Here is a 21,318-nt window from a genome sequence, read left to right on the forward strand (position 1 = left end):
GTTTTAATGACCTGGCTCTGTACATTTCAACCTCAAGGTTTAAGACAAGGTATAAAAGAATGTAAAAAACAACTTATTGTGTGCAATGCAACTGTAGGCCATCTTCAAGGCAGACAATTTGGCAGGTCACAGCAGGTAAAGAACAGATGTAAATGATACAATGAATGATGGCTAAATTCCATTTAAAGGTCTGCTGTGTATGTAGTTTTTAAGGGATATATTGGCAGAAATGGAATAAAGTATTAATAACATGTTTTCATTAGTTTATAACCACCTGAAACCTGGCTTCCTGGGTATAACATAACTCACATCTTCCACATCATTTAGCCAACAGAGCAGGCGTACTAGCTATCTTCTGGTTTAGCCCTCTGCTAACTTAAATGGGGATAAAATAATTTAATCCTATGGCTCTTCTGCTCTTTTGAAATCTTGTCAGACCAAATAAATAAATGTCAATGGTTAAACAAGTAATTTCATGCGAGTGGTGACACTAAGAAAAATATATCCACTGATTTACAAATGCCTCAATTCCAATATAAGTCTATAGCAAAAGTTTCATAAGTCCCAATGACATTACATGAGGGACATGGAGGTTGTAGTTGCATGTTTTGGCCACTGTGTCAAATTGGCTCCAATGTCCGGCGCACTTCCTGTGAGTGAGAGAAAAACAAATACTGGTCCTAGATAGGGCTCTTTGTGAGTTGAAGGCAGCCAGCGTAGTTCCCTCCTGAACACTTGGCACACAGGAGAAGTTTTAGTTGGTTGCAATCTGCAACTTCACTGCTTGATGTTACTAAATCCTACACAGTACTCCGCTGACTGCTTCAATAGTGTAGGTGAAACGTGCCATTCTGGTATGACAAATCCAAATATCTGCTTTGAAATAGGCCTTTTTTACACTAAACATTCTTCATTTGCACATAAATAAGTCAAAAAACAAAACTTGCTTTCAAATCATTTTTAATGATGGACGATGAAAGTGTTTTCTGTTAAACTGACTATGTTTTTACTACATTTGCTCCAACACTGAAACACTGCAGCAGAGCCACTTAACACAGCAGATTGCACTGAACACGACAGTAGCACCAGAACAGAGGGGCTGAAAAAGCTAATAAACCTGTCAAAGGGTTCTCACAAGTACAGAAACATCAAATGCACATGGAAGTTGTATGAGCCTAGCTGAAAAAGTACAATGCAAATACAAAGTTGTGTAGCCACTTTAACATACAGTATTACTCTAAATCCATATGATCAAACTGTGATGAGTGAATGATGAATTGTGCATTACGTAACGGGAACACAGGTGCAGATTACATCTATTTTATGCATCCAAATACCGTCTCGAACGTGCACAGAAAGATACACTATTACTCAGAGTCTCTTGAAACTCCCAAAGCAATGTAGGGCAAGCAAAACACATATACTACCTTTGTGTTACACGTTTGTTATCTTGCCGAGGGGTTTATATTTTTGGGTTGTTTTATTCTGTTTGTCAGCAGGATTACTGAAAAACTACTGGTATAATTTTCATGAAATTTGTTGGAAGGGTGTGGCATGGGCCAAGAAGAGCCCATGACATTTTGGAGCAGATACAAATTATAGGGCAGATACATAAACTATTTTTTTTTAACTTCTGTTAACGCTGCAAGATAGGTCATTTGGGCTCTGCGGATGTCTGTTACGTGTGATTCTATACCCCTCATGTATTCTCTTCTAACTAAAGAAAAGTGTGTATGTGGCCATGAGGAAAGTGAAGGAAAATTGCACTCTGAGGAGGAAAACTGGTATGGATGATTAAAAACATTTTATGAGAAGGTTTGAAAACTGCTGTGGTGGTTTGAACTGAAAGGCACAAAAACACTGTGTGTAAATATGAACAGAAGATAAAACAAAATAGTCACAAATGGTACTTGATAATAAAGCATCTGCAAGTCAATGTCAAGGACCAAACCATCTCCTGACACCGTAGCTGTCTAGAGCAGATCAAGTCAAACAGTATTTGAATTTTTTTATTTCATAATGATTTAGGTGATTTGAGCGGTGGGATTTTAGAAGGTTAAATCCCATTGGATAGTAAATATGGTACAATTACCTTGAACTGAAAACTCACTACAAACTGAGTAATCTTGATATATTAATTTCAATGCTTTGCAGATGCTTATTATCAGTCTACAAAATGGATAAATGCCCTCCATGAAGGAAAAAAAGCTTTTTACACATGAGCGAAAAAACAAATATTAACCAATGTTTGTTGTTGTAGACTTTTTCAAAACACTTTCTCACAACACCCAAACTTAATATTAGCATTGAGCTGGAGGAACAACCCAAATTACCGAACAGGCATCAAGCACTTCCTGGGTTTGCAGGAAATACCATCACTGCAGGTGATTTCTCACTGGTGCTGAAGTTGCACGAGAGCTCGATTAACCCTCACTACAATCAGACACTTTTTACTGTGGTGGCAAACACCCTCCAGCTGTGCTTCTCTCCACCTGCCTTTCTCTCAGCTCTGCTTTAGAGGCCACAGCAGTCTATCCGACCGGGCCCTAAGAGAAGTGTGGAAGAGCCAGTTACGGCCTTCATTTCTGTGGTCTTTAATCAATTAAACGACCATTAACACTCTCTCGCTCTCTGCCTCATTATATCATCAGCCTCAAATTTGAATTCTGCTTGCAGAGAACACTCTCACCAACTAGGCACAGAGGCTCAAGGCTGGACCAGACAACTTACAAATCCAATCACTCTATTTTTTCCCTCTTTCCTCTCTTCCAGTCCAGCCTTCTTTAGACTTGTCAAGTCTCCCTGTCTCTTTCTGGGGAAGCTCACTGATCTTAACACATACATACACACACACACTTCATCACAAGGGGGGATAAAGCTCATTGACACCACCCTGCTCTCACTACATGTGCTTGTATTTCATAAGACGTGGTTCAACGCTTTCTTAATCATTTCCTCTCCCCTGTTATCTCCTCTCCCTCTCTCTGCTTAAGTGTGTCTTCTCTCCTGGCTGAGTGGCAAGCAGGCTTCAGCAGTTGGGTTCCTTTGATTCCATCTTAGCCTGGTTCAGCCTACTTTGGCCCAGCTGAGGAAAGCAGGGATGTCTCGGACTGGGACGTTACGGGTCAAAGCTTTGACTCGCAGGTTACGGTCGTCTGTGAGGAGTACCACCTCTCTTTGAAGCCTCACCGTCCCATCTGTGTGTGGGTGCAACAAGTCGAAGAGTTAGTAATTCAAAAGACTTCATACACATCAAATTTCAAGTGTGTGAGGAAGTCTGAAAGTCTGACAGTCAATGTTACGTACTTCTCTGGTCGGGCATGAAATCTTTTGCCTTGTCTTTGCAGTAATGGAGGCAGCACGACAGAATCACATCATCATTGGTACCCTAAAGAAGAACAAAAAGACAAACAAAACATCCTTATTTCATTTCACAATCTAAAACCAAAAACTAATTTATTAAAATAAATAAAATGAGACAAACATTTGAAGCTACATTTATTTAGGCTCTCACCTGCTGTCCAGAGGTGTCTTCACTGCGGAAGGCAATAGACTCAAGCTGATTTCCTCTGCTTGTCAGAGCTCTCAGACATGGTTCTCTGGCTTCAAATCCTTTTTCTAAGAAAGCCACTGCCAACCGGGCCTTCTCCTGCACGGCCCGCACATGGGCCGCACTAACATTGTAGTTGCCACGACTGCCAGTGCTGCGTCTTTCTGACCCAACTCCTCCCCCAAAGTTGTCCTGGCCTTTAGCCAAGCCATCTAACTCTGTAATCACTAAGAGAGAGAACACACATCCCTCCATGAGTATACACAAATACAGATGTTGTTTCTACACTAAACACCAGACACATGGGGCTCTCTTATCATTTTAAACATGACACAACATCTCAATTTAAACCTTCTCCACCTCTCTACCAGACCGTGAACCCATCTTTTAATTTCTTTGTCTCTTTCTTTAAGTCTTACCAATGAGTGGCACAACTATTATGTATGTTCCACACTGAAGGAGTCTCTTCAACCCTCCCAAGTGATCAATGAATCCATTGGTATCTGGAACCAAAAAGAGAGGCCTCACTTCCAGCTCCAACTGCCCGCCTGTCTGCAGCACCGCCTGAAAAACACACACAAACTTTACATGTAATGTGAAATTTAACCGTGCGACAACATGGTATAACTGTATATACCTGCCTAACTCAACAGGCCTTTCTATAACAGCAGAAAATATGACTTGTCACAGTGGAAAATGTATACGTTTTACTGATGACACTAACGATGGCTCGGTTCTATTCAAGAGTCCTGAAATCAAAGCAGCTACACGGAATTCAGCCAATTTCATGACATACACCTGAGCTGTTCCTGCTGTGACATGTCAAAATGTCCTCTGTGTGTGTCCTTTCAGTAAAAGCCATTAGCAACTGAAGAGGCCATTTTGGTTGTGGTTCAACTCTACAACTACATTGTTTTTCCTCATTGATTTTAATCCTTTCTTAATTATTCAATTTTTTGATAAAGTAATCACAAAAATTTCAGACACACAGAAGATATTCATTCAAATGTATTTCCATATTTGAATATCTACTGTTATGTACCTGTATTTTATCCCTGCGCTTCTGTTGCACTGCCAGTTTGTTAGCGAGGGCGTGGCGTCTTGCCTTCAGCTGTCTGATATCATTCTCACTGTCTCCAGCCTCCTCGGCATCATCATCTCCTTCTGATGCAGAAAGAGAAGACTCTGCCTCGACTATGACATCATCAGCCTGCAGAACAGACAAAGACACAAATAGGACACATTTTCAGTAATTCAACAGCTTCTGCTGCACTGCAATGAAGATTTAATTTACTTGATGTTGTGTGGGTCAAATATTGAAAGAAAGACGTGCAATTGGAGGGGAACAAAGCTGGGGGAGCAAAATGCAGAGGAAGTATTATCGTAGAGAAAGTAGGTCAAAGACAGTCACCTCTTTCTCTGTTAGAGAATCCTGCCTGCTTCTTGTGTCCATTGAGTGGTTAGGTAGAGGTGAAGTTGCCAAAGAGATGTATTTGCCTCCCTTGAAGGCCAACAGAGGCTCTTCCTGACCACACAAAGCCTCCAAAAAGTACTTCAGCACCGTCACTCTCTTACAATCTGCTGCTATTGCCTAAGGAAAGAGGATGGGGTTACATGTGCATGAGAACAGGAAGATGAAGAGTTTTGGTGCAAACCTGGCACACTGAAGGTGACAGAAGAATATTAAGTAATTCAACAGGAATCTAAGTATGTTACAAGGCTGCAATGTCACAAAATAATAAAATATACCTTTACTTCCCACTCACCATGTCAGTGTGCCTGTCTGTGTAACACGGTTCCTGTGGTGCAGCGAGCAGCGGTACAAAGCCAGCAAGCAGCCGGTCCTCCTTTAATTGCAGCACAGTCAACTCCTCATCTCCCTCGACTTCTTCCGTATCGGCTTTATATAGCGGCACCTCCTCATGATCCACATGGGCCAGCACGTTACACAGGTCAGCAAGGCACTGCCAAACATCAGGGCTACAACTTGAAAGAGGAGAAGCCACAACTGAAGATGAGGAATGAGTATAACAAAAAAGTCATCTGAAGAGAGCTGGTGTGCGTACAAGTACCGGTAGAGGCCGTGAGCAAAACTGAGGCAACTATAATCAATATTTTAAACTTTATTTTTAATTTGATAAAAATACAATTAAAAAAAAAAAAACACGATGATTTGTCAATCTTATCTTCACATGTTTCCACTGCCAGCTAAAAAAAGAAACCGTTTTAAGTACTCACTCTAAAGTGCATGGTGGTGGGTTCCACTGGTTTGGTTGTCCCAACATCCAGTCAGACCAGACTTTGATACTTGGCAGTAGCTCACGAAGGTCCAATGGGAATGAAGAGACCCTCACCATTCCCTCCAGCTCCTCGCCTTTACCCTCCTCCTCTCCATCCGCCATGGGAACTGGTTCTAAAAGACAGGAGAAGTTTTAGAAGAAGTTTTTTTTTTTTTTTTTTTAAAAATACAACATTTAATAGTAAAACAATCAAACAAGAACATCTGACACTACTACCATGTGAAAAACAGCAACATTAGTCCAACATAAAATGTATAAAAATAAAGATGGGTTATGATTATTCCAAGCTGTCAAGTCCAATTGAAGTTAGAAAACTCTCCCCCTTTTGCAGTCAAAAACTTACAAGGGTAAAATGAAATGTCTTGAGGTTTATCCAGAAGACTCTTGTCACTGTTGTTCAGCCACATAGCCAAACAACAGTGTATTCTCTACAAGAGTAGTTGATACTCAGGAGACCGAGATAAATGTCCACCAGTGCACTGTGGGATCGTACTATCATAATTCTTGTCTTTGAAATTTTTGCCTCATATAGATGAAAACATGTTAAAACTAATGTTGGCCTTAATTTCAGACTCTCTGAATTAGTTATGAGCGTTAAGCCTCCACTTTAATAGATGCTGCTGATCTTATACTTCTGGAGCAGACAGTGCGTACCTGCAGGAGTTTCCCTGAGCAGCTCTGTGCAGCGCTGCACCAGCAGTGCGAACATGCTGAGGCCCAGGGCAGTGCTTTGTTCCTGTAAAACAGACCGCACTTCTCCATCTTCACCTAACAAACCAAGACAAAAATTAGGAAAAAAGTACTTCCTCAGAAATCTTTGTATCAATATGACCTGTATGTAGCCCCATCATGCATGCTGGAAAAAGAATGCATTTGCAAAGAAAAGATTACAAAGTGTGTCAAAGAGCCATAATGAATGGCAATGGCCACTATGCAACTATTCAATTTCAAACATGACAACATGTTATCTTATTTATCTTAAATTGAGTCACATTTTAATAAGAGAAAATCTGATATTAAAAATCACATAAAATCAATGTTTACCACCTTCATACAGATAGAATAAGTTGTTCACCAGCCATGCATTCATATTGATTTCACAGATAAACACAACGTGTTAAATCTTTGAAGCAATATTTGTTATTTGACAATAATATTTGTTTAATGTTATGTGTGCGCAGCCTCACCTCTGCTGTGGGCATTGTGAATGGTGAACATGTTGATAGTGATTATCTGCAGCATGTGCGTGCTGCCTAGTAGGGAGGGGCCATGCTGGAGCAGAGTCTTGAACTCCTGCAGAACACGGCTGGCCACTCCAGGGAAGGACTCCATGCTGTATAAATGGACGCACACATTTATAAAAAATAAAAAATAACAGACAGAAAAAGGCACACATGAAAATAAACCATTCCTTTATACTCATTCTGTCTATGAATTTAAGATTTGGAATACTTGAGACATCACTCACCCAACTTTAGTGAAGAGCTTTCCATGTGCATGCAGGAAACTCAGAATGAACCTCTTGTTTAGCTGAAGAAAAAAAAATAGGGAAGACCATAGTATTACTGATCTTTGAGCAATAGTTTTATTTAGCTACAAGGGCTACAGGCCAGGACACGTGGTGAAAATAAATACGTGGTGAATCACTACAAGCAGAAATGAAAACAAACCAAAAAAGGGCAAAGAAAATTAACGATAAAAAGGTAGGGTAAAAAGGGTGTAAAAAACATCTTTGAACATAGCAAAGGCAAGAAAACAAAATAATAGTTAACAGAAATGAAGGTGCAGGAAACACTGAAAAAGTATAAATGAAATGACGACATAGGAAATCATAGAGTCAAAATAAATGAAGGTAAAGGGCATAATGAATGAGAGGAAAGAATGAAGTCAGAGAAAATAATAAATTAGATCATAAAGAAGAAATGGGAAATTTGACTCTGCAAATTAGTGTGGGAGATGTCTCCGGTCTCCACAAGTGTCACTGTGTTTTGGAACAAACATACATGTAAAGGCATATGATGCATGAGACCTGATGTAGATGCAAGAATGAGAGACGGCAATAGAAAGAAAGGGATCTTACATCACTAGCGCTGAGACTGCTGAGCTCTCCATCCTGCTCAGAGTCTCTGCTGGATTCACTACCTCCTCTCTGAGTGGACGGCGTTGCTGCTTGTCCGCTGGGGCGGATCCAGATCTCCACCCGTGCTCCATCTTCCCCTCTTCCTCTTCCTCTTACTGCTGGTCCCCGGGAGCCTCCTTCATGTTCCTGCCTCCTCCTTCGCTCAAGCTGCTCGGCCTACAAGAACAAAGTCTGTAAACAAGACGCGCTTGCGCTTCCTTAAGTTTTTGGTCCTAGAAAATGGGTAAAATATTTGGCACAAGTTAATGATAATTGAAGTTAACTGAATTCAGTAAAGTTTGTGTTTGACCTTGCGCTTTGCTTCCTCAAACAGACTCATCAGGCTCTCCTTCGCAGTCAGGATGGGGTTGGAAGCTGCCAGACTGCGCATGTAATAATACACAGCATCCAACTTCCGCTTCTGTAAGTGAGAGAGGTAGAAAGAGAGTGAGAGGAGGAAGGTATTCTACAAAAGGACACACAGTGGGAGGGTGCGAACAGAATATTTCTCAAAATATATTTGGATTTTACAATTATCCCAGGGACATGCCAGGAGAAAAACAGTCAGTCACAAAAAAGTTAATCATAATTCCAGTTATCTAACTGTGACTGCAGACAAATTTCCGTTAAATATTCAACTCTCAACTTTCCATCCCCATTTAAACTACATATAACTTACTGTGTATACTGCAAGCAGGGCCAGCTGGTTATATGGTCGTCCATTTTTGGGGGCAATCTGCTGGGCTTTCAGGTACCAGCTACAAAAAAATGTAAAGTACAATCAGAGAAACTCAGCAACTACTTAAAATAATGTTCTCATCAAGTCAGTCATATACAGCTAGAAAGGATCTTTCACAATGGTACAAAGTTTATGTCTATAGCATAGCATAGAAGAAAAACTAAATGAAAACTGGTTGTTTGGAAGTAATTAAACTGGTGTAAAAATGCCTTCACCACGGCACAAAAAAATAGTTCTGACCACCCATTCTTGAACACATGAGTTACTAGATTTTAACACTGTACCCTTCAGACTCAGTCACAAATGTTTAATACCAATACACATTGCATGCTCTAGAATTTGTGCAAAAGATCTCACAATACCTAGAGAATGATTGAATTAAGGCCTACCTGCGAGCCTTGCCATAGTTTGCCGAGTCACTGGCTTGCTCCCGGTAACGTGCTATATCTCCCTGACAAATCATGCAGCGCTGAGCACTGATAAGTGCATACTTTACCTGGAAAAGACAAAAACACAAGAGGAACTTATCAATTCACAATATATAATGGTCAGTTAGGACATTCTTATAGAATTAATTAACCAATCAATCAAAATCAACCATCCAATAACTAGTAATTGACTAATTGCTCGTAACATGGGCAATATGATTGTTAATGTGTCATTTTTACTGTCCAATTTAGGCTATACATTATAAAAATATATCACTTTTTAGATAAATTATTTGGTAAATCTTTGATGACAATTTAAGTGCACAAACAGACAAAAAGGAGTATTTCTGTACCGTTTTGCGTAATGGCCGAGCCCTGATAGCAATGCCATCCATGTAATCCTCCAACTTAAACTGGTACACTGCCTGCAGCTTCTGAAGCATTGCATCAAAGAATAGTGCCCCCTGTAAATCAGATATAATTATCACAATTGGCAAAATGAAGTTACAGTGGAAGAAAAATGTATCATTATTTTTTCCATAATATGTCATCTTTAATGCCTTCCTGTACATTTGCAAACTTTACAGGCTGTCCTCATATTCAGATCATATAAAAACATGATGTAAATAATTTATTTATTGTCTCCTGTTACAAACACGAGGAATTAAAGCTGAAAAATGGTTTTGGACACAAACATTTCCAAGATCTCTAGGCAACATACAAATACTCAACATATTACTGAATAACAGTACTAATTTTGGGCTTAATGATCCCAGTGCGTATCCAAATACAAAGCAAGGTCACGAATGTATTTCCGATAAAGTGCCGAAAGAGACTGTAAGGATTTGACTTCAAGTATTCTCGAGCAGGATTTTGAGTCCTGCACACAGACATTCAATGCTAGACGCACAGCTCCGATCTCTCCCCTTAAAATAACCTCCTACTTTTGTAAAACCCTGACTGAATTTTCCTTACCTCATCAAGCAGTGTGAGCAGCATGTTCCTGATATGAGCGGTGTTGTCACAGTTGGGGTCTTTGAGTAGCTGCCGGAAACGCTCTATGACCTGGTAAAAGACATTCTTCCACAAAGCCTGATCCACGTTCTGCGAGTCTGAGAAGTCGATGTCTGTCAGGATGACCTGCTCATATAGCCCCAAAAGGTCCGCTCTAAAAAACAGGAGGGCATATGCTTTGGACAATGCTTTTTCGGTTTCTCTACTAACTCACTCCTGTTGAGTATACTATTATTTAGTCCAAGGGTGCAAGTGACAGCTAAAGAAGTAGCAAAAGACACGTGAATAAAACATAAAAGATAAAACATAAAAATGCCACTATTGCCACTTTCCCATCAAAATTAGCATATGCACAAACACATGTAAACACATGTACGACTGCATTCTCACTGCGAGTAGCAGACCTGTGAACATGGTGCTACAGCCACGCAGCCGACAAGTCTGCCTTTCTAAGTGTGTGTGTGTGTTTGTGTGTGTGTGTGTGTGGGGGGGGAGGGGGGTTGGGGGGTTGTTTTGGTGTGTCCTTGGATGTCACAGCCAGGCAGGAGATCAGGTAAATATTAGACCGCAGCATGGACAGAGGTCTTTGAAAACTTTACGGAAGTTACTTCTCTTCATATGTCTTTTACTTATTCAGTCTCTCTTTCAGTCTCTCTTTCAAACATCAATCAATCAATGTTTAAGCACTGCTTAGGAGAGGGGAGACAGTAATTAGTGGCAGCACGTCATTGCATCTCGCTGGTAAAGAGCTGAGATTAGCGCATTCACCCAGGTGTTGTGTTCAAGAAGTAATAATAAATACCCGTGTATACTGCAGAGCCATTTGACCCAGGTGTGAATGCCAAGTGTACACTTTCCCCATTGCATTAAAAAGCCAGATGTCAGTGGATGTTAGCGTGTTTTTTGTGCAGTGAGAATGAGGCTTAAAACACATCTTTTCCCCCAATTCCTCACCTGAGCTGGGCCATGCGATCCAGTCCATCAGCACTCACTCTGTCCCTGGACAGCAGGTTACTGAGCTGGAGCTCCTGTGCATCCGCAGCCCTCAGCAGCCTCCCCAGCTCCCCTCTGGCTTGTTGCTCCACCTCTTCATATGTCAAACTACCTCCTGCACCAGGTTGAGAATAAGCTGCTCCCCTGTAACTCCCACACAACTGTCCCACACCAGGGCCTGAGTACATACCATTAGGGGGAGCCATCTGGTAGGGCCCCATGTGATAAGGATATGGACAACGCTGGCTGGTGGTGCTGGGATTATGTGGGCCACTGGTGGGCATGGGGTAGCCATACGGGTTGTCAGAGTTTTGGAACTTGTAGTAGGCCATGGCAGCAGCCTGCTGGGATCGAAAGTGCTCGCCCTGCGGGACAGGAGGACTCCCTGCTACCTCATCATCTGTGTCCAGAAAGTGAAGCTGTCCATATCCTGTCCCTGTCTGAAGGTATATAGGCTGCTGAAGAGATGAAGGCTGTGAGGACTGGGTGCTGGTGAGAGCGGGTTTCTGGTCAGGGTTATTTGGATCCCAGAGTCGTCTCACTCCTCCTCCTCTGCCTCCTCTACTCCTGCTTGCTCCTCCTCCCCTTATTCCACCAAAAAGAAGCCTTTGTCCAACCTCGGGTGCATTGGAGATGTCTGTGCGGGCTGGAAGCACTAGGATACCCCCACCTCTGCCACGAGGGACTAAGCCTGGCTTGCGATGTTGTGGTGCCCCACTTTGTGATGCAGTACTCGACTGTTTTTCGAGAGAAACCCTTATGATTCCCCGACTTCCATCTTTGTTCCCCTTTGGTCTGTTCCCGTCTTCCCTCCTCCTTTCTGCACTTAGTCCTTCCTCCCCACGTCTCCTCCTCCTTCTATCTTCTGCTATGTCACTCATCTCGCTCCCTTCCAGTGACTCAGTAGATGATTCCCCGTTGGTTGTCCAGCTTTGTAAATGACTCCTTCGTCCTTCTCCCCTGTTAGTCATCCCCTCTTTGTTATTGTGCCTAGGCTCCAAGCGGGACCACTTGGTACTCTCCACAACCATCCCCAGTCCAGGACCATCCAGGCTGGTCACACTGCTAGCCGAGCTACTGCTGTAAGTTCGATTCCGTGCACGCCGAATATCTGACTTGGAATAGCGTTTTGAAGTTGGTGTTGTGATGTTTGCATTGGATTTGCTTCTGTCGCTTCTTTCTGTAGCCCTGTCTGAATTTCTTTCTGTATTAGCAGCATCTTTCTCACCGTCTCTGGACCTGTTGTTGTTGTTGTTGTCTCCTCTTCTACTTTCTCTGCGATTCTCTTTTCCTTTGCTTTGATGTGTCTCTCCAGTCTTACCTTGTTTGTTATCCCTATCTGCTTCTGCTGCTCTCCTGTCTCTTTCCCTCTCAGCTTTCCCTCGGTCACTCTTTCCTCCACCACCTGTTTCATCCTCTCTTCTGGAATCCTGATTCCTTTCTTTTTCCTTCTCCCCTCCCCTTCTCCTACGATTTCCCTTTTCCCTCTTCTTCTCCACCTTTTCTTCATCCTCTTTTGCTCCTCCCCCTTGAACCCTCCTTTCATTATCAGTTGATTCCCCTTTCCTTAAACTGGAATCTTCAACAGCTTGGCCTTCACATCCTGCTTTACCCTTTTCTTTCACACTGAGTTTTTCCACTTTGCTGGTAACTTTCTCAACTATAGCATCAGAAGGTAATGGGGGTTTTTCCACATGTCGGCTTCCTTGCTTTCTATTTGTCTCAATAGATTTAGACAATTTTACGTTTTCCTGTATACCTTTTATGTCTTCATCTTTCCCTCCCTGCTTCGGCAGAGATGTTTTTTTGTTCCCCTCTTTTTCCCCTGTACTCAGCAGGGATTCTGGCTCAGTTTTCTGCTTATTCTTCATAGGGGGAGGCTTATCCTGCTCTCTACCAACTCCACAGTCCTTTCCCTGGATGCTCCTCCGGCTCCCTGGTTGATAAAATTCTCGGTCTGGTTTACGTGCTTTCCGTGTCGGCTTAGCAGCTTCAGCAAATTCCTGGTGTTCTTTGTCATTGTCAACAAAGCCTTTCTCTTGGTTTGCATCAGTTTTAGGCTGTGAGTGGCTGCCCTTTCTACAGTTCTGAGTGTTGCTACCATCACCTCTAATTCGATCTTCTTCCCTTTTGTCTGTGCACCCATGACTCTTGAAAACCTTCTCAGAGATGATCTTTTTTCCACTCTGTGATGGCTGGTTATGGTCATGTGCATCAGCAACCAGGGGATCACTTTGACCAGTCTCTCCCTCCTCACTGTCACGGTGACGCCGTCCATGTCCAGCTGCTGGCTGGTAGCGCTGCAGTTCGGGACGCTTTCCATCACGCTTCCTATGCTGCTTGTGTAATTGATGCTCCTGTTGCTCCTCTGAAAAAAAATAATAAATTAAAATGCTGGAACCCCAAGTCAGTTATCTACAGAGTTGCTGGAATAAGTATTACAAAATAAGGTTGACATAACCTGTTTTTCTCTTCATCTTAACTAATCCCATTAAAAGACCAGATTAAACAATGCCTCAGTACTTCGTAATGTTCTTCATATATACTCGCTATGTTTTCTGTACATTAATAGAAGGTTTGTAATGTTAACGTTAAATCCCTGTTAGTACTTTGTCTTTCCTACCCTGAATGTGGCACTCAGCCTCAATGCCATTCATTTTCATAGTAGGCTTCATCAATAGATGTGTCATATATACCCTTTCAGCAGTTGTAAACAGTGCATTTCTTAAGGAATAATAGCAGATGTGATGCTCTGACGCTCTAGTCCAGGGGTGTCCAGACTTTTTTGAATGGGGGCCAGATTAAATCGTTTGAAAACACTGGGGGGTTAGCTGCTTCTTGCATCAAATACAAATCACATACAAATGACACAAATGGGACCATTTCATCTTTAAGTAAAAACTTATTCAACTTTCCACCTGAAAGTGGAAGCCCTTCCTTTTGACTTTATTTGTCTTTGTCATGGCCATGTCTGCAACACTGCAGGACATACCTGGTGTTAGATAATGTTTGTCAGCTTGTTTACCTTCTGTTTATGAAAACACATTAGTTTCGCCCGTGTATGTCCAGCTTGTTGCATGTCTACAAACTGTGTAAGTCCTGCCATCGTGAGGTTAATTAAAAAAAAAGCAAAGTGATCTTGAATCATTAACCAATGTAAAATGGATTGTCTCATTAATGCCTTTTTTTTTAATAGTTTCTGGGCATAAACATTGTGCAGATGTACAGAGGGATAGGCTACATCTAGCTCTTTTTATGGGATTTATTGACAATTAAACAAAACTATAATTACTATCAAGCCACTGGAGATGGATTAAGAGCCAAGGCTGTAAACAAATGTGTGCTTATTTGCACATTTACAACATCATCCCATTTACAAACAAACTATCTCACAGTAAATGTCACAATCAGTTGACTTGAAGGAAAAGTACACAGGGAAATTGTAGCCACAAATAAACTTGCAATACTTCCAAAAACATGCAAAATATACAGTACTGTTCAAGTCTTAGGCCACCATATATTTGTTGTTTTAATAAAGTCGTAATGAGGATAAATACATTTATCTCTGTCTCTTTATGAATATATAAAGAATACAGAGACTGTGTACGATGCATTAAAACAACAAAAAAAGAAAAAACGCAGAACATGTCACATATTGTGTATGTAATGCTCAATAAAAACAGGGATAAAGTGCAAAAAATGGAATCATACAACCATAACAAAAAGTAGCTCAAACAATCAATATCGAGCTTTTTAAATGTCTTAAATGCAACCTGGTGTAAATACACTCGATTAGTACTGTAAATCCCAGTTTGTCTGCCCCTGAAAGTTCAAGACACGCTAGGTTGAAAGGGACGTTACACTAAATATTTTCACATTTAGCCCGTTAAAGTTGTTTTAGCCTGAAACATTTACGTTTTTAATACTGTTTAAATGTTTTCTGTATGTCCTGGATGTATTTTATGACAGAGACTACCGAGAAATAAATGTGTATGATCATCATTCTTACCTTGATAAAATAACAAAGTTTGAGGTGACCTAAGACTTTTCAAAGCACTGTAAATCAATGTTTTGACTGCGTTTCCCATTAAGTTTTCAAATGAACATTTTAGTCTCTTCGGCGTAAAACGAAACTTTAAACGTTAGTTGACGTCAGCTAAGTATCTAATGTAAACCGACGTTTTGAGTAACGATATGAGTTTGTTATCTGCTGTGGCACCATTCAACCTTAACATTACAAACCTTCTATTAATGTACTGAAAACATAGCGAGTATATATGAAGAACATTAGGAAGGCTGTGATAAACACGGTTAAATCAGTCGCACACAAATTATCTGCTGTCGTTATGGTCATAATGGGCGTTTAAAACAGACCGCGCGGGACCAAAGAATGGAAAGGCACGCAGCTAGCTAACAACATTAGCTGGTTACAAACTTAGCAACTCCGCAGGCTACTTTCAGCTAACTTGAATCACTTCTTCGCTTGAATTCATCGACTTTTTCGCGAATTTATTCCTTTCAAGTTTCTACTTCACTTCCTCTCACCTTTCTGACAATCAGTAATGTTGACTGAATTCGACGCTTCAGCTCGGAGTTCCGCAGCTGAGATTCGCACTCTGTCCAGTTCGTTCGCCATCTTTGCTTTCACTAAAACAAACACAACAAGTATGGTGGCCCAGCTTGGTCAAAAATGCTACACGTCGAGTGACGTCGCAGCGAAGGCAATCGGGTAATGTAGTACGGTGCCGCTAGATTGTTCTTTCATCCGTTTTAGATTCTTTACGCAGGTAAAAGTAATATTATCACACATTTTTTAATGATTATCAATTTTTTTTTGCTTTTCCAAGAATACTCCAGTTTAAGCCATGGACACAAAATAACATTCTGATAATTATTTAAAAAAAAAAAAAACATAAATAAAAAATGAACAACAACAACAAAAATCATCCAAAACATTCTCCAAAGTCTATCAAAGCAAATCAAATCATATCTTTGTCCGTACATATAGCAGGATAATAAAAAAAAATATGTATTTAAAAGATACATCACCTCACAAAGTAAAGTCCCTATCATGAGCCTTCCAAAAAAAGCTTTAATATTTCCCCCATTTTCTTAAGTATACTTCTAATCTTCCAAACTGCTTATAGGACATCACAATATCAGACATTTAAAAATCATTCCATTATAGGAAGAATCCTTGATATAAGATTTGACTATTATTCTAGTACCACTTGCTTTATCATTTCACTTTTAAGGCCAAACTAAGAAAGACAAAAAACTATTATTTGTCTCATACAGAATATACTCATTTATATCCTATATATGGCCCTTTTTTGTTTATATCATATTATATTGTATTATTGTTTTAATTATGGCTGTTGATCATTTTCCTTTATGTGTGTTGACTGTATGTTCTCTTAAAAAGGAAAATAATAATAACTATAAATACAAGTAAAATAAAATGTTTTTTAAAAAATAAAGTATTTAATGTTGCCTGTTCTACCATAAACCCCTTCATTATAAGCATATTAACAAATATTGACAATCTCTTGCCACCATCTGTTTGTGCATGTTATTTGATAAAAGGGTTGTTGTTGATTGCGCAAAGTTTTCCAATCTTGCATCAGGCGAAATTGTTTTAATTGTAACGCCCCTTATCAACTTCCTAGTTAGACTCATGGTTCATTCTAAAATGGTTTACATATTCTCTAACTCTGTAATTTTAATAAACACTTGTCATTAAAATTTGATAAAATGTGCATCAGTCTGAAATGTGCAGTTATGTAATTCTTACGTAGGCCTTGACCTACATGTGAGGCCTGGGGGAAGGGGGCTTAAAGGTCTTCACATTATATAAAGACACTGACAGACAGATACTGTATCCTACATACACATACACCCTCAGTTCCACACAATAGCCACTAGATGTCAGGATTGATTACTTACTCCAAATTTTAGCTCAACTGTCTTATAACCCTTTGGATTGGCCCATCAACAAACTTTCTTCAATCTACATTTGTTTACCTTCTAGACGATTTTAATGAAGTGCAACAAGTCCTCCTTATCACCTGTTTTCTTTCATGTCTGTCACTCACGTATTTGATGTGAACTGACAAATTGCACAAACTGCGGGACTGCAGAAACTAATGACAGAAAAATAACAGAAAAATAGTGCATATGTACAAGTATGCGCATATGAGAGGAGTGCATGGAGAGTTCAGGCAGACATCATTTGTGTGCGGCTGATGCTAGAGTAAACAGCTTCATTTCCCTAGCAACACCAAATTAAAGGGACAGAGTCTCATGTCCTTCCTATAAATCTCCCACACATGATTCTTCATCCAGAACCAAACCTCCTCTTTTCCCATACAGGCTCCTTCATCATGTCATTAAATTATTAATCCAAGGTGCAGGATATCTCACTTCTTTGGCATAGTAATCAGGAATGTCTACGTGTGTGTGTGTGTGTGTGTGTGTGTGTGTGTGTGCAGCTTACATCTTACGGTAAAAGAAGTAACTTTGGTCAAACTCATGCACTACGGTGTGCCCCTAAATCACAAAGCAGGCAAGCAGCAGAGCAAGAATTGGACTAATTACACACATACACATGTAGTTATCAATTTATTACATTTTCTGTTTATTTCAAAATGTTTTAAATTGCACAGAGTTTGGTTTTGCTCTCCTGGCATTGTTGTATTTCATTATTGATCCATTACTTTCTTTTATTAATGAGTTTCATATGTGAAGCACTTGCAATACAAACACATGATGACATGTTGATTATTATTCTCATTACAGTCATCTTATTGTGATTATAAGTGAAGCCACATTGTGTGTGAATGCAGATTACTGTTTTGATGTAATGCTGGCAGTGTCTCTTGATGAAGCACTGGCACACCAGGGGTTGTAGAATGTTTCGTGTCTGCAGTGGAGAGGTGTGAGAGAGGGAGGGAGGGAAGGAGGGAGGGGGGCTGCCGGAAGTGGTGGGCGTGTGTCTCCCTGTGTGTGCGTGAGTCTCTGAGTGTGTGTTTGCGCTTGTGTGCCTCCGTGCGTGTGTGTGTATGTGTGCAGAGTTCTGATTGTCAGTGCTGCACCACAGTGCAGGTGGAGCAATGCAGGATGATAAGAGACACAGAAGGACAGAGAGGGGGAGGCAGGCAGGGAGGCAGAGAGAAAGAGGAAGCGAGGGAAAGAGAGAGGTGAGGAGGCATGATGCGGGAGGAGAGAGCAGGAGGAGAGACTGTGAATACAGATGAGAAAAGCGGGGGAAGCAGGGAGTTTTTGCAGGTGAATTTCTGACACCAGGGGGTTCCTCCAGCCCAATCATATCTTGATGTCTCCTGCCCCCATCTCATCTTCTCCCTCTCTCTGTCTGTCGATCTCTCTCCATCTCCCCCCACTGGGACACTGGGAGGTAGGAGGAGATGACTTTTAGAGAAGACTGGAGTGGAGGAGGAGGAGGACAGATGGGGGAATACAGTCAGCAGAGAAAGGTGGAGGAAAGAGTGGGACATTGTGGTTGAGGATGGAGCAGAATGAAAACGCTGGGGTTGAAAAACGGGGTAACGAATAAAACAGAATGAAAATGGCAGGGAGATGAAAGTGAAACGACTGAAATGGGATCCACATAACAAGTGGTGAGAGAGACTGAAATGAAAGAAGACGTGTGTGTGTGGAGAGACAGACAGAAAGACAGAGAAAGAGAGACTGAGGCCAGAGGCTTGTGTGACGCATATTTGCTGGCACTATATGTTTGGAATTTGGATGTTTGGAGTATATCCATTTCGACTGATTTCTAATGTAAAATTCACAAAAAGAGATAGAGAGAGTGACAGGGGAAGACTGAGCGACAGGACAATATGAGATGTGAGTACATGGAGTGATGTGTCAGTGCAGAGGAGCCAAACAGAAAGAATTTTAAACAAAGGCGGCACGATCTAATACAGATCATAGCAGTGGAAGCTCCTGGCTGTATTTCATGACCTCATTCATTAAAGGTTTTGTCAATTATATTAATTTAAAGACTATACTTCATTGCTTTTGACAAACATCAGCAATAACAACACCCCTTCTTAAGCCCTTAGTACACAGTTTTTAAGTAGCTTCAAGGTTGTTAAATTCATCATTCTCCGCACTGTCTGACAGTATCCCATGCAGAATATATTCTGTTAAAGCTTGTTCCAACTCTTCATTGAAGCTGTGTAAAATTTTCCAAAATCCATATGCTTTAAAAAGCTGCACTTTTGCTCCTATCATCAAATAGAAACACTACACTCATTCTGCCACAACATTCAACATCACATATTTGGTATCTTCTGAAACTTTTGTTAGAATCTCTGATTTCTGTAAATTTCTGTATGTCTGAACAATGTCTGACTGAATCCAGGAATGCTTTATTCAAGAGCAGTCTCAATATTAAAGATGCAATGAGTAATTGCTTAATAGTCAACTATTGCATTGATCACTGACAAATTTGAGTCATTTTTTGATGAAAAAAAAAGGCTGTATGACAGTAAATTGAATATCTTTAGGTTTTGGACCAAATAAGACATCTGAGGATGTCAATCTGAGATTTGGGAAACACTGATTAACATTTTTTTTTTTTTTATCATTTTACAGAACAAAAAACTAAATGATTAATCAAGAAAATTATAGTTGTATATGTAAACATACTAAATATATATGCATATATATAATTATATATATATATATATATATATATATATATATATATATATATATATATATATATATATAGAGAGAGAGAGAGAGAGAGAGAGAGAGAGAGAACCATTTAGACAGGCAGGCTTTTAAATGTTATGATTTAAAGTTCAAGTGTGTAGGATTTAGTGGCATTCAGCAGTGGGTTTGCAGATTGTAACCAAGTGAAACTTCTCTGTGAGCCAAGTGTATAGAACAACATGTGATGAAAAAAGCTAATGCCTCGCCAGTGTTTGATTTGTGATTTGGTGAATGGGAGCAGATCAAACTAACTTTTACTTGGGTTCATGTCCAGTGGTAAAACAAATGTCAATTGAGTTCTTTTAATAACAGCCTATAAGCACTTTGGTTGCTTGAACCTAAGAAAGTAAACCTAAAAATGAAAACATTTTATTACCTATGTTCTAAGTTTACTTTGAAAAGACAATGCATGTAATGAGCCCATTGACACACCAACCCCTAGCGTCCAAAACTGACACTTGAGAGGTACTTAGAGCATCATAGTTTGACATGTAGGGCCACTGATCAAGCATCCATATTTTACAAGTTGGGTTTGTAAATATATTTATCCTTGAAACAAGTAACTTTAAATAATTGCATAGCATGAGTTTGTAAAGACAGGCCCACAGGTCAGTGAGTGCTTTTTTTTGAACAGCTGATTAGAGACATAGTCTCACATGGAAACTCGGGCTTCATTTTCACGGGGTTATGTATTTGTAAAATACACGATAAAAGGACATGGCGTGGGCTTTGACACATAAACACAGACACATATGCTACTTGAAATATTCCTGATGATCTACAACTAAAACTCCAATCATCCTCATGCTGAACTCAAACAGATGCACTCACTCTAACACTGACACCCCCCTCCAACACATGCACCCACGCTCACACACACACACACACACACACACACGCACGCACACACACACACACACACACACACACACGCACGCACACACGCACACACGCACGCACACACACACACACAGCTGACATTGTACGTTAATTACATTCAGCATATGACTTTTTCATAATGTTGTGAAGTTTTGTGTGAGTCACTGTTGGAGTTACAGCAGATGAGACGAGACGGCATATGAGTTTGCAAAAGGACGGCCCGTGTGGGCATGGTTTGCCACAGATGCTGTGTAAATGTAATGAAATCATAGGAATAATCTTGTCATGTGCATCTCAGGTAAGTCAGATTTGCTGGAACCACTTAATTGGCTCCAGAGGCCAAACAACACATGTCACTGAGGAAGTACATGCGCCATTACACATGTTTCCTTCTCCCCCTCCGTCACACAACACTAAAAGCACACATATTCAAAGTTTCTGAGTGGATAGGTTCACAAGTCTCTGCTTAGGCGTGTGCGTGTGTGGGTGGATGTGGAGTTGCTGCTGTGTGTAACTGTGGATTTGCGATCTCACAAATCTTGCAGGCAAGAGGA

The 21,318-nt window shown here is 40.5% G+C and overlaps 1 protein-coding gene across 1 annotated transcript; it reads right to left on the minus strand.

Moving 5' to 3' along the window:
* Positions 1–943: 943 nt before the first annotated feature.
* Positions 944–15,779, minus strand: smg6 (SMG6 nonsense mediated mRNA decay factor). The gene is made up of 19 exons (XM_042498855.1): positions 15,689–15,779; positions 11,105–13,511; positions 10,112–10,304; positions 9,490–9,600; positions 9,098–9,204; positions 8,649–8,727; positions 8,280–8,390; positions 7,931–8,146; positions 7,319–7,380; positions 7,038–7,183; positions 6,505–6,618; positions 5,789–5,963; positions 5,317–5,536; positions 4,962–5,141; positions 4,593–4,760; positions 3,970–4,114; positions 3,515–3,777; positions 3,307–3,388; positions 944–3,197 (listed from the first exon to the last, which is right to left on the minus strand). The coding sequence occupies exons 1-19, from the start codon at positions 15,777–15,779 to the stop codon at positions 3,067–3,069; spliced, it is 5,001 nt and encodes a 1,666-aa protein (XP_042354789.1). The 3' UTR covers positions 944–3,066.
* Between the last annotated feature and the right edge of the window lie 5,539 nt (positions 15,780–21,318).

This window comes from Plectropomus leopardus, chromosome 13 (assembly GCF_008729295.1).
Source record: "Plectropomus leopardus isolate mb chromosome 13, YSFRI_Pleo_2.0, whole genome shotgun sequence".
NCBI classification, from domain to species: domain Eukaryota; kingdom Metazoa; phylum Chordata; class Actinopteri; order Perciformes; family Serranidae; genus Plectropomus; species Plectropomus leopardus.